The sequence below is a fragment of the Arachis hypogaea genome, chromosome 17 (genome assembly GCF_003086295.3).
Source record: "Arachis hypogaea cultivar Tifrunner chromosome 17, arahy.Tifrunner.gnm2.J5K5, whole genome shotgun sequence".
Lineage (NCBI taxonomy): Eukaryota > Viridiplantae > Streptophyta > Magnoliopsida > Fabales > Fabaceae > Arachis > Arachis hypogaea.
Window position 1 is genome coordinate 112362012 of NC_092052.1, and position 13325 is coordinate 112375336.

A 13325-nucleotide genomic window follows, 5' to 3' on the forward strand; every position below is an offset into this window, starting at 1 on the left:
TCATAGACTGATGTATGAACCTGTTATAAATAGATTTCAATGAAAATTTGAATTTCTATTTAAAAAAAATTGTAGCTGGAAATCACTGCTCAGTGCTCACATTTAAAATCTAGGATACAAGCCTCAAAGACACCCACAGATATATTAATGTACACAAGAATCACGAGAATTTCATGTCTAGAACATATTCCCTCCCAATTTCTACAGAGAGATATACTTTCGTGTGATATCAAGTAACTACCGAGTTTGCCGTTGGCGGCGTAGTTTTGCCTCCCATCTTAACTTCTTTCCATCAGCATCTCTAATCAAATTCACCATTCAAGAAGTAGCTTTTCCAGAAAAAGAGCAATGACTTGGTTTTCCATCAAGGTGCTGCTGCAAATCTGAAAACTAAAAATTACACAATCAATCATCTTACATCCTTCTTGGTGCAGTGTGCATCCGTGCCATGCTTGGTGCAATCATTATAACCCACACTACTTAGGAAGTCTCGGATCTCTTTGGAAGTGCTATTGCTGGCCTCTAACAAACGCTCGTCTTCCTCATATATGAGATATGGTGCTTGGCTTCCCTTTCTTGAGAGCAACTTTGTTGCTCCTTTGAGGACATGATATTCCCAGCCTTGGACATCTATTTTAAGCAGAAGCACTCGCTCCGATTCCGGAATCACTTCATCAAGAGGAACAGTCCTTACTTGAATTGCAACCTCTTCATTAGACTTGAATGCCAACTTTGCACCTGTGGCAGAGATAGCACTGTTGTCCAGCCTACCAACCAACTGATGAATCAAGTAAAAGAAAATTTGATCTCATCAGAACTCGCAATCTATTTCAACATAAACTAATGACTATAACTGAAATATCACTCATTGCTTCCTATGACTAAACTAGAAGCAACCCTGAGACATCACCATTAATTATGATTACATAAGACATAGGATTAACATGTAAAACTTCACAGTTGCATTTTCAATTTCCATTAGTAATTAGTGTAGTTACTAAGCTCAAACTAACTCCTGATATACATTAACCACTCTAATTACTTTACACTTTTAGAGAGTAAATGCGACACAATTGAGCTCTTCAATTATCCTCATTAGCTGCAATTTCCTACTCTACTCTCCAAAATTCACCCTACACCTAAAGGATTATTTTCTGAGCTATTATATTAGTATCAGCCTTCAACAATTATAGCTCAAGTAAACAACTAAACAAATAAATCAACGCCAAATACAGGAACCAAAATTGAATTCAAGCAACAAAATTACATTTAAAAATAAAATAGCACCTTGTGAACCGTAACGTTACCAAGCCGATCAGAAGCGGCAGCCTCAAACAACGTAACCAAATTGGTCACCCTGTTGAAGAAAATCCCTTCACAGATCTTCTGCAAGTTCTCAAAGATGGGCTCAAAGGCCAAGACCGGGAAGCCCATAGCCGAAGCGGCGAAGGTGGCCATGCCGACATTGGCACCCACGTCGACGAAAAAGCCATCTCTCCCTTCGGTATTGGCCTTCTCCAGAATGTCCTGAACCGTCACGGATATGTCGGGCTTCCGAAAGGGCTTACCTTTGAGGATCCTGACGATGTTCTTGTGGGGCTTATCGGGAAGGGTTCCAAAATCGGAGAGTGAGAAGAGGAATGGGTAGCGAACCCCTTCGACGGTGCTAGCGATAACAGGGTGGGCCTGTGGGGAATTGAAGCAGTCAAAGGGGGAGATTGCATGAAACGAGAGGCGATTGTTGAGGGCGAAGTAGTTAGGGTTAGGGTTAGGGCTGGAGGGGCGAGAAGAGGAGAGGAAGATGAAGATGAGGATGAGTGTGGAGGAGAAGAGTAAAAAGAGGAACTTTGGGGAGAGTAGCCTCGTGGGTTTGTCTCTTTTCCAGGCATTTGGCATTGGAAACGAGAATGGATATAATTCAGGTTCGTGAAAGATGGGATCTTTTAGATTTCGATCTGCGAACGGGAGAATGTGATAGTTTCAACCTGATCAATGATGACTCGGTGAGTAGTGAAGAAGAACAAGAGTGTCAGCAAAATACAGGATCCAAATCTTTTTTTTTTTTTTGGGTATTAAGTAAGTAAATGACAATTAGGCTCTGTTTATTTCAGGAGATAGAGATAGGGATACGGAAACATAAAATTGTGTTTGACAGATGAAATATAGATAGATATATTATATCTAAATATATTTAACTTAATTTAGATAATTAGTATATTGATGCACATATATTTGTGGTTTGAAATAAGGATTTACACTTTTACCAATGCTAAAATGGGGTAGGTAGACATAAATAAGTGAACAAAGGACTTATAGCGAAACGGCATACCTATAAGGACTTCTCATAAAGTACAATTTAAACAAGACATAAACTAAATCCACAATCTTTTATTTTTTGGTGTTGTATTTGGCTAAATATCTCTATTTCTCTTAGCCCAATTTGAATGAAATTTAGTAATGCTTTGAAGAGAGTCCACGATTGAATTTTCAGATTGTTTGGATTGGGCCCAACATGTTATGTGATTCATTTTTTGGGTTAAAAAGGAAACTGGCAAAAGAAATCTCCACTCCAATAACAAAAAAAAAAGTTTTTAATGTTAGGTACTACATACTAAAATGGCAGATGCACGCTTGTTTCTACACCCACTAGGTGAGATACCAATAATTATCTGAAAATCTTAACTACTATTACTCTTAATTAGACAGATGCTTTAAGATCACATCATCAAAATTGCTTATAGGCCACATAAAAAGAACGGGATAGCCCTTTTTTTATGGGATGAAAAAAATAACATCCTAACATATAATCCCTCAAAAGGTTTCTGAAAACCATTCTTATGTTTTCATATCAACAACATTGACTCCTGCATCCTTCCATATAAATATAAACATGAAATACATACAGATGTTTGTGAGGCAGATGCTGATGCTGATTGTGATGCTGAAACAGCCAAAGTATTCTTCAAGCTGAGACTAGGAGTAGCCTACCAGAAAACAAAACAAATCAGGAGTTCCAAAAGGAATTGTTCTTACAAGTTAAAGAGAATGTTATAGGAACCTAGGGTCAAAATAACCAATAAAAACAGGATAACTCAGTGCATTAGACTCCCACAATTAAGAGGTTCATGGAGGGTATCTTGTAAAGAGTTAACCACTTCCGAAATTAAAATCCGCATCACCCATCAATTAAATGTTAGACTTCTATAATACATTACCATCATAAACTGCATAGCCCAGCAAGGAATCCAGCAAAATTTGCCGTGAAAAATTAATCAATGACCCAATGTGGTAAATTGAATCTACATATGCTTCAATATGTATTACTAAATGATCCCTTGTATACTTGCAACAAAACAATCGTGAGCAAACAAATACCTTAGATAGGCCAGGGGGGATTGTAACAAGATCTTCAAGAGTCTCCACCTTATCTAAAGGCAATGAGCTGTATAGTTCATCAACATCGCTGAATTCATCAAAGTCCTCCTGCAGAAAAATGAAAAATAGAACAAACAGAAAAGTTGCAATAAGTCGTTCACTATTGCAAATTGTCAAGCATTATGGTATGATATGTTCAGGTGGTTAAGTTTGAAGGGAAACAGAAGGTTAGGTTTTCATTGATACAGCAACAAACACAACAAACAACTACTAGAAATGATAACCATCTGTGTGTGTATGTATGTATATGAGTGTCTTTCCTCAAACAAGTTCAAAATTAAACACCAGGAAGTAAAACACAGCACAAAAAGAAAAGATATTTGATTACCCTTTAAGGTCAAGAGTCAAGACAGAGAAGCATACTCAGAATAATTTAGCAGAGGAAAAAGAAAGTTACCTAATAATGAAGAAGATATGAACCTTGAGTGCAGAATTCTACAAAATTGAGTTAAATATAGTTGGATATCACAAACTGCAACATACTACACAAACTGCAACATAATCACTCATATTTCAACAACGCATGACAAAATTGAGTAGCAAAACATATCAACTTCAGAAGAAAAAACACACACAATTTGAATAACACCTTTACACTACTTGAGTTGCTTCCTTTTGCTTGAGAAATAAAGAGAACTAAATAGAAGTAAGCAAAACAAAGCAAACATAGTTCAGTTATTGCCTCATAAACTAGTTCCCAAACTGCAAAACAAAATGGTTCTAAGTGCCTAAGAAGCAAGTCCAAAATCAAAGAAACAGCTCAACCAGTGTCCAATACACACATCAAAATAACAAAAAAGTGGTGAATTTTTTCTCAAAGAAAAAATCTTCTTTTACATATAAACCACGACCATCCATAATCAATTTTGTTCTAACTCTTACCAAGTTTTCATTTTCCAGAACCACAGTCCACGTATTAATAGAAGCAATAGCAAAAGGAAAAAAGAGTAAGTCACATAAAAAAATTTTGGATGACTAGACTAATACTTTTTCTTTGTTTTTACTTTACATTTGAATTAATATTAGCCAATTATCTTCTATTTTACACTAAAACTATTATCTCCTAACATTTTTTGAAATGATTAATCAATTTGAGCCATTGAACATGCAGGCAACTTGGTTGTAATTGTAGTTCTACTACTATAGATAATTATTATATGCTAAATAAAGTAACTATTTAACTAGGCAAAAGAGGCGGATAAACTAATAGTTTGAATAATGAGATGCCAGCCTTACAAGGCACACAAACATCAATCAATAATAATGAATAAAAGTTCAGTGAGCTCTCTGTCTGTATTAGCACACAAATAATTCAAATCACTTCCACACTAAAAACACCCTCTTTCCTTATCCATTATAGGTCTGTATTATAACTTAGAAGAACTTTTTTTCCCTTTTTTAAGGGAATATGAAGATAGGTTAGCCAATAATTTTGATATTTGTGAAAAGGAAATACGGGCATACACTGAACTTTCAAACACAGTATCGAAATGAAGCTAAATTTCATGTGTTGCATGAGCGTGATCCACACAAGTTGCTTGCTTGCCCTGTAACTGAAGGCAAGGCCGCAACCGGTAAGCAAGAGTCTAATCCCAGTCAACAACACATCGATGGCAAGGTTTTTCTGAGATCTGAGATCTGAGATCAGAGATCAAAGAAACACCTTAATAGAAGTAAGCAATAGAAGATCTGAGTTCAGAGAGAGAGAGAGAAACACCTTAATAGAAGTAAGCGAAAGAAGACCTGAGATCGTCGTCAATCACCCCCGCACCAACGTCAATCCAATGCTTCATCGGAAGAGCCAAAAATCCCTAACAGAGCTGCAGAGAAACAAAAACCCCAAAAATCAGCACCAAAAGCAATTTTGAAATCCTAACCCAAACAAAAACAAAGAAATCGGTGCCTTCTGGAATCGAAATGCTGAGGTCAGTAGCCACCAGAGCCTTGCCTCTCGCCGGAATCTTCGTCTCCACAGCACAAAAGAAAAAACAAAATAAAACAGCATCAGTTTCGATTTCGGCTTCTCTATGTACGAAAACAGCATTTCGGTTTCGGTTTCGGTTTAACTTGAGAAGGAGAGGTACCTGGAGAGATCGCAACCGGCGAAGAGAGGAGAAGCCCTAGAAGGAAGAAGGCGTTGTCAGAGAGCTTCTTTACATTGAGGAAATGAGAGTGTTGTATGTTCAGAGAGGATAGAAGCCCTAGCTAAAAGGAAGAACGGCGTTGAATGAGCCAGGGATTGCAATTTTTCTCTTTTTATATGTGCGTGAAAACGGCGGTTCAAAATCGCCATAATCATCAGAACCGCCAAAATATATAAAACCATCTAAGGCAGTAGGAAAAATTGCCATAATGACTCGATAATATGGCGGTTCTTTAAAACCGCCTTAATCTCCATGCCATTTTAACTTTTTTATTTTGTAGTGATTTTTTTTTTTTTGTGACTTAAAAGAAAAATAAACAAAAACTAAGAAAGAAAAAAAAAAAAAAAAAAAAAATAAGAAACTGCTTAAGAAAAGTAGTCCCGCTGAATACTACTCTTAAACTCCTTCCAAGGCAATGGAAGCTCCACTTGGGGAGAAATAGTCCTCATTGCAGTCTTTGCCATGATGTCTGCTACTGTATTTACATCTCTCAAGATCAACCGAAGATCAGCACGCCATTTCCAAGACATGATATCTCGGATTTTTAACACCAAAGGATCAGTAAACCCAGAGCAATCTTGTAAATTATTGACAATAGTGAAAGCCTCCACACAGTCTGTCTCACATATAATGTCTCTTTGTCCCGAGTCCCATGCTAAAAGAAAGCCTCTCCAAATAGCAAACAACTCTCCTTGCAAAATGCTACGACTCTCAATTGTTCCCAGACAGCCTCGTTGCCACCTTCCCTTCCAATCTCTGCTAACACAAGCAAAACCAACTTGAGCACCACTGCCAGGATAGCTAGCATCACAATTAATCTTAAAGGTACCCACTGAGGGGGGAATCCAAGAGCCACTAATGGTTGAGGGGATAGATAGTCGTTGCAACTCAAAAATATTTCGGAGCTCCTTTTCTAAGGACAAAGCCATACCAATCACCTTATCTGTGGTCCAATGCTCGTGAGGATGAAAGATCTCGTTGTTTCTCGAACACCAAATCCACCAGAGACCAGAAAAGAATCTAAAGGGGCGCTGTTTGCTATTATGTAAGAACCAACTCATCAAATCCACTGGTTGAGCGGAGATCCCTAAAGCTTGCCAAACAAGTTGGGCTTTTGGACAATCCCGAATACAATGTAAAACCGACTCCTGACTTGAGAAACATCGTGGACAGCTATCCGTGTGCGAAATGCCCCTTCTAAAACGAAATGCAGCAGTAGGAAGAACCTCCCGAAGACATAGCCAGGCCAAAAAATTTGTGCTTTTCTGGAACATGTTGACGCCAAAGCCAAAGCCAATTACCCCTATCCTCCCAACTAAACATCTTCTTACTGAGCCATAAATAACCACTATGAGCATCATAAACCTTTGAGGCCGCACCAGTCCAACACCAACCGACCTCTGAACCAGCTTGAACATCTGGGTTGTAAGAATTAATGTTGCTCTGCAGAGACTGATTCAGAGGAGAATAGATATTCTCAAGGTTCCACTGTCCAGATGACCAAAGGTCCAAGATCCTGAGATCCGAATCAGAAATGTGAATATAATCCATCTCCTGACACAGTCGCCCCTCTCTTCTCCATTTAGAAAACCAAAAGTTCTGTTCCAAATCCCCAATGCACCAACTAAAACCTTCCTTTAGGATATCCCAAGCTCGACATATACTCTTCCAAACATAAGATCCACTTCCTCGAGACCGACTAAAATAATCATCCTTAGAAGAATGGTATTTCTCCGTCAACAGTTGAACCCATAGCTTGTTGGGATGGTGAAAAAGTTGCCAAACTAGTTTTCCAAGGAGAGCAATATTGGCACGGCACAAAAGGGATCTCTAATTCCCAGACCTCCAAACTTCTTAGGAGTGACCAACACTTTCCAGTTAACTAGATTCAGGCCTCTACCATCAGCTTGACCCTTCCATAGAAAGTTTCGCATCATGGATTCTATCTTATTAGTTACCCCTTTAGGGAAGAGAGATACTTGCATGCGATAAGTAGGAATCGCAGTCACTATCGAGTTGAGCAAACAGAGTCTGCCTGCCTTATTAAGCAATCTTCCTTTCCAGCTGGCTAGCCTTCCCCGAATCTTGTCCAAAACATCGTTGAAAGTTGCGCGTGTCACCCGAGAGTGATTAAGGTTCACCCCTAAATACTTGCCCAAGTTCTGAACGAATCTGATGGAGGAGACTCCAGTGAAAATCTCTTTTCTTGGAGCATAGCGCTTTAGATTTTTCCACATTAACCTTCATCCCAGAGGCTCTGCAGAAATTTTCCAAAGCTACCATTACAGTTTGAACTTGCTGTTTTTCAGCTTTACAGAAAAGAAGCAAATCATCGGCAAACATCAAATGAGAAATTCTTGGACCCCCTCTAGAAACCGCAACTGGCTTCCACACGCCCTTATCAACTTGCTGATTAATAGAACAGGACAATCTCTCCATACACAACACAAACAGATACGGTGATATAGGATCTCCTTGCCTAAGACCCCTGCTCGGAGTAAAGCTATTTAATCTATCCCCATTCCAGAGGATAGACAGTGAGGAAGCAGTGACACAACGCATAATCAGATTGACTGTCGGAGGAGAAAAGCCAAAACTCACCAGGGTTTGTTTCAGAAATCCCCAATCCACTCTATCGTACGCTTTCTCCAAATCAATCTTAAAGGCCAGGGTGCCTTTCTTTGACTTTGTCTTCTTCATGAAATGGAGAACCTCTTGTGCTACAATGATGTTGTCAGGGGTTCCTCTCCCCGGGATAAACCCTCCTTGAAGGGGCCCAATAATTTCTTTGAGATGGGGACGAAGTCTATTGACCAGGACCTTCGTTATAACTTTGTAAACCACATTACAGAGACTAATTGGTCGGAAATCCTTCATGGAAACCGGGTTTTCTACCTTCGGAATAAGAACCACAAGAGTTTCCATCATCCTTGGATCCATATCCAAACCAGAGAACGCATGACGAACCATAGTCCAAATATCAAAACCAACAATCTTCCAGTATTCTTTAAAGAAGAAAGCCTGAAACCCATCAGGGCCCGGCGCCTTAAAAGAATGCATACTGAAAACAGCCGACTTAACTTCTTCCAGAGTAACTGGCGCTGTGAGGCTACAACAGGCTTCATCATTCAGGGAAGGCAGTGGCACATCACCAAGACAACCTAAGTCTACATCCTCCGACTGGCAGAATAGGCGTTTATAGAAGGATTCAGCTTCTCTTCTAAGGACATCCGGGTCCGTTTCCCACACCCCATCTTGAAGAAAGAGACCATGAATCTTATTATGCTTTCTCCGCACAAGAGTCTGGACATGAAAGAACTTGGTATTTCTATCCCCAAATTTTACCCACTGCTCTCTGGATTTTTGAAACCATAGAAGTTCCTCCTGCACAAGCGTGTTATTAAATTCCTCAATCAGCTATTTTTCTTTTTGCCGCATAGACAAATCTTCCATTACTTCAAGTCGCTTCTGAAGGAAATTAATCTGTCTCTCCAATTTGCATTTCCTAACGAAAATATTGCCGAACACTTTAGAATTAAACTCCAAAGAGTTCTTCTGCACTTCTGAAAGCTTGCCGTGCATCTCTCTGTAGCCAGCCTGCCATGACTGGTTCACAATATTTCTGTACCCCGGATGAGTTGCCCAAGCTGCAATAAACCGAAAAGGTCTATTCTTTTTCGGTTGGGGATGACCTGTACAGCGTACTAGGATAGGACAATGATCAGATTGAAGCCTATTTAAAATTTCTGCGTAAGCCTCTGGAAATAGAGATAGCCAGCCACTATTGATACAAACCCGGTCAAGTTTTTTCGCCACCTCAACACCATTTTTAACCCTTCTGTACCAAGAAAATTGTCTTCCAATAGTCTTCAAGTCAAACAGATTACTATCCCCTAGAGAGGCAGCAAGCCGATCTGCATGATGACTCGAGAAGAGGCAACCCTTAGATTCATGAGAGAATAGTACTTCATTAAAATCACCAAGAACAATCCATGGCCCGCAGAAAGACGAAGACTGAGTAACAAGATAATCCCATAGCAAAACTCTGGTATTAAATTGAGGACTACCATAGATACCACTGCACCTCCAAATCACATTATTTACCTGAACCTCAACTGTAACACACTGATCGAAAGCATCAACCCATTTGCAGTGAACACCCTGTATTGTAGTGATTGATCTTACTGTTTTCGATCTTTTTATTTTTGTTTTCTTGAATTGTTCTTTATCTTTTTATGACTTGATAATTTAAAAAAAAAATAAAGAAAAGAAAAAAAGATAGCCAAAAACAAAGGTTAGAAGTCTAAAACAACAACATCATTTCTCAGCATTATTATTATTAATATGAATTTTATTATTTTTTTTCTAATATTCTTTAATACAAGCTTGTTTCTTTTTTTTAATTATTATTAATACTTTTATTCTTTTATTCTTTTCTTCTCTAATTATAAATCTCTTTATAATAATTTTTTGATAGGATATTTTTTTGGTCTAATAATTTTTTTTCTCTATTTTTTGTCAAAAATAATTTATATTAGAAAAAAAAGATACAAATTAAATTTTAAAATTCAAATTTAAATAAGATGTGCAAATGATAACTATTGAATTCATTTGGTCGATTTAAACACTTTGCATTATCGTCGTTGAAAATTTTAAATACTATTATAAAATTCTAGAAATTTTTATTTTATTGTTCTTAAATTATATATTATACCGTGTATTTGAAGAGTTTCATCTTTTTTTAAAATAAGTGTGACATTATATACTTTTTTAGATACAATAAATGAATAATAAAGTTAAAGTGAGTAACAAAATTGATTATATAATAAGATACAAATTTTTAGAATTTCTAGCACAATTAACAAATTTTTAGTTTCAAAATAAATGTTTACTCTATTTTTTATCTTTTATTTGATTTTTTTTAATAATTTTTTATTGTTTTAATTAATTATAATTGTAATGATTCATCATAAATTTATATTTTGTAGAAAAAATTTATCAATCATAAATTACAGAAGACTTAACCAAAAAATTTAAAAAATATTAATTAATCACAAAATAAAAAATTATGAATTGTGTTTTAATTATGTTGTAAAATACAATTTGGGACTATCTAAAATTATTTTTTTACCATTAATGTTAACTTCAATCATAATAAGGTAAAAGGTAAAAATTGTATATAATAATTTAATTTTATTATTTATACTACCAAAATTATTCTTTAATGTATTATATCCTATTTATTTTTATTCATTGGTGATCTTTAATTATCTATTTTCAATAAAAATTTGAATTGATTAAATTAATTTTTTTCAATTAGTAATATAATTATTGTGACATTTACTTTATTTAGTAATATTTTTTTAATTTATTTAATCTGATTAATCATCTCTTTCTTATTTTATGCTAATTTAACTAATTAAAGTTAATAAGTTTTAGTTATTTTAATTCTTGCAACTTTTTATTATAATAATGTATTTCTATTAATGTATTAATATAATTTTAATATTTATATGTCATTAATAATAATAATTTTATTTTAAAGTGATATTTTATTCCCAAAATATATATATATATATATATATATATATATATATATATATATGTCTAATTATAGAAAATTCACTTTTTTTTATACGATTAGATTAGACATATTTATATTCAATTTATTTGATTATTTAATTAAAACTAATTATATTAAAAGATTAGATTAAGATTATGGTAGACAAATTATATTGTTATTAATTAATTATATTAAAAGATTAAGATTATGATAGATTATCATTATTTTATTTTATTTTATTTTTTTATATTAATTCAGATGTTTAGCTTCTTTTTGTTATTATTTTTTATTCTCTTATTCTATGTATTTATTTTCATAAATCTTGCTAAATTAAATAAGTTATTGTATATCTTCTTTTTATTCTTCTTTTATATACACATAAAATTTATTAAATTATTTCTCTTCTGTCTAATAATTTTGTTTCTCTTCTATTTATATTTTTTTCCTTCAATATTTTATTGGTTCTTATTTTTCTAAATTTTATTTTAATTTATGTATTTGTTCTGACTATACCTAATTTTTTTTATTTATGCGTAATATACATTCTTATATATGTTATAGAAATATGATTTGATTCCATTGACTTGCCAAATTTTTTTAAAAAATGTAAAGCTAAAGCACAAAAATATATTTATAAATATTTTACTTTAATTTTTTAACTAAAAAATATAATATTTTTTGTCATATTTGTTGGAATTCTAAGTTAAATATGAATATTAATTTTTGAAATAGAATAAATATATTTTAAATTTTTGCATTTAAAAATAATATTCTATCAATGTTAAAATTATTTAGATGGATAAGTAATAGTGAATATAGAATTATTTAGGATGGATAGCACTAAGTACATCTTTTTATTGAAAATACAAATTTAAAAATATTATATTCAATTCTCAATAGTCAACCTCTCATTGAACGAGTTAATAGTCAAAATCGTCCCTGAAAGATACCCCGATCTCCATTTTAGTTCTCGAAAGATAAAATTAATCAAAGTCGTCCCCGAAAGTTAATCACGTTGGTCGAGTTTGTCCTTCCGTCATGTGAGGTAGTGACGTGGCTAACGTTTGGTGAGGTGGAACGTTAAGTGCCAGCGTGGAGAGGTGCAAAACGACGTAGTTTCATATCCTCAGCCCCAAATCAGTGGAACGACGTCGTTTATGAGCCACATGTGGATATTCAAACGTTCTGCCCTTCTCTTCTCTCGTAACAAACCTCTTCCACTTTCGCTCCAAAATCCCTCGTCTTCTCTCTACCCTGGTACTCTGCACAAAGATCCTTTGATCAGAACTTGGTGGCGTTATCGAGCATTCGTGTGTGCGAGGCTTGTAGAAGAGTAGGCCCTGCTACGTTGGAGGAGGTCGCTGAGGAGTTTCGTAGTTGGAGGAAGGAACAGTAATTGCCATAGGTAAGGCTTAATTTTTTTCACAGTTTCTGTTGATTTTGCAATGTTGGTGTCCGTTGGTTTTGGGTGTCTTAGTTCTAAGAACCATCTAGTGAGGCTAGGGTTTGGACTAGCTACACAATATTCTGTATGCGTTTGTTAGGGGTTTCCTGGTCCTTATGTGGTGGGTTTTTCTGGGAGTTGAGGGTTTGCGATGGTTATGATTTTGTAGTTTGCTGTGTGTTTACATGCAGTTGTAAGAGAGGAGTTATTTTAGATTTTGATGTTGACTACATTTATTTGCACTTGTAGATGGAGGGTCCTCCGATGACTTTTGTATTTCACCATGGGGGAAGTTTAAAAAGGATGAGGGTGGATATCTGTACTATGAACCGGATCACACAGAGGTGTTAATGGGAGTTGAAGCTGACACACTTGACGTGTTCTTTGTGAGGGGGTACTATGTCGAACTGGGATATGCTGAGGCTAGGGAGTGCTGGTGGAAATCTCCAGGAGTTCCCCTTGAATATGGGCTGAGGAGGCTGGCCACAGATGATGATTTGGTTGCAATGGTGAAGGATTGCAGGAGGAACTTCAACTTGATCAACCTGTATTTCGAGCATGGTGTTTCAGAGCCATGTGTGGTTGATGAGCAGGAAGGAGATGTGCCTAAAATTAACCCAACCCAGACCAAGAGACATCAGTCTCAACCCACCAAGTTACCATCCCACCAAAAAGCAAGCTCTGAGTCCACGAAGGCATCAGCTGAAGGAAGCAGATTATCTCAGCCTTCAAAGTTGCC

General features: G+C 35.8%; 1 protein-coding gene across 18 annotated transcripts; it reads right to left on the reverse strand.

Moving 5' to 3' along the window:
• Window positions 1–34: 34 nt before the first annotated feature.
• On the reverse strand, window positions 35–5813 carry LOC112764313 (uncharacterized). Of its 18 annotated transcripts, none has more exons than XM_072223301.1 (9): window positions 5520–5741; window positions 5339–5396; window positions 5153–5255; window positions 4900–5073; window positions 3833–3870; window positions 3376–3483; window positions 2904–2984; window positions 1288–1985; window positions 35–778 (listed from the first exon to the last, which is right to left on the reverse strand). In XM_072223301.1, the coding sequence occupies exons 8-9, from the start codon at window positions 1894–1896 to the stop codon at window positions 410–412; spliced, it is 978 nt and encodes a 325-aa protein (XP_072079402.1). In that variant the 5' UTR covers window positions 1897–1985; window positions 2904–2984; window positions 3376–3483; window positions 3833–3870; window positions 4900–5073; window positions 5153–5255; window positions 5339–5396; window positions 5520–5741; the 3' UTR covers window positions 35–409. The 18 variants fall into 18 exon arrangements, with proteins under 18 accessions (XP_072079402.1, XP_029150321.1, XP_072079394.1 ...); XM_029294488.2 differs by having other exon boundaries at window positions 5339–5402; window positions 5520–5728; XM_072223293.1 differs by having other exon boundaries at window positions 3833–3926; window positions 5339–5402; window positions 5520–5728.
• Between the last annotated feature and the right edge of the window lie 7512 nt (window positions 5814–13325).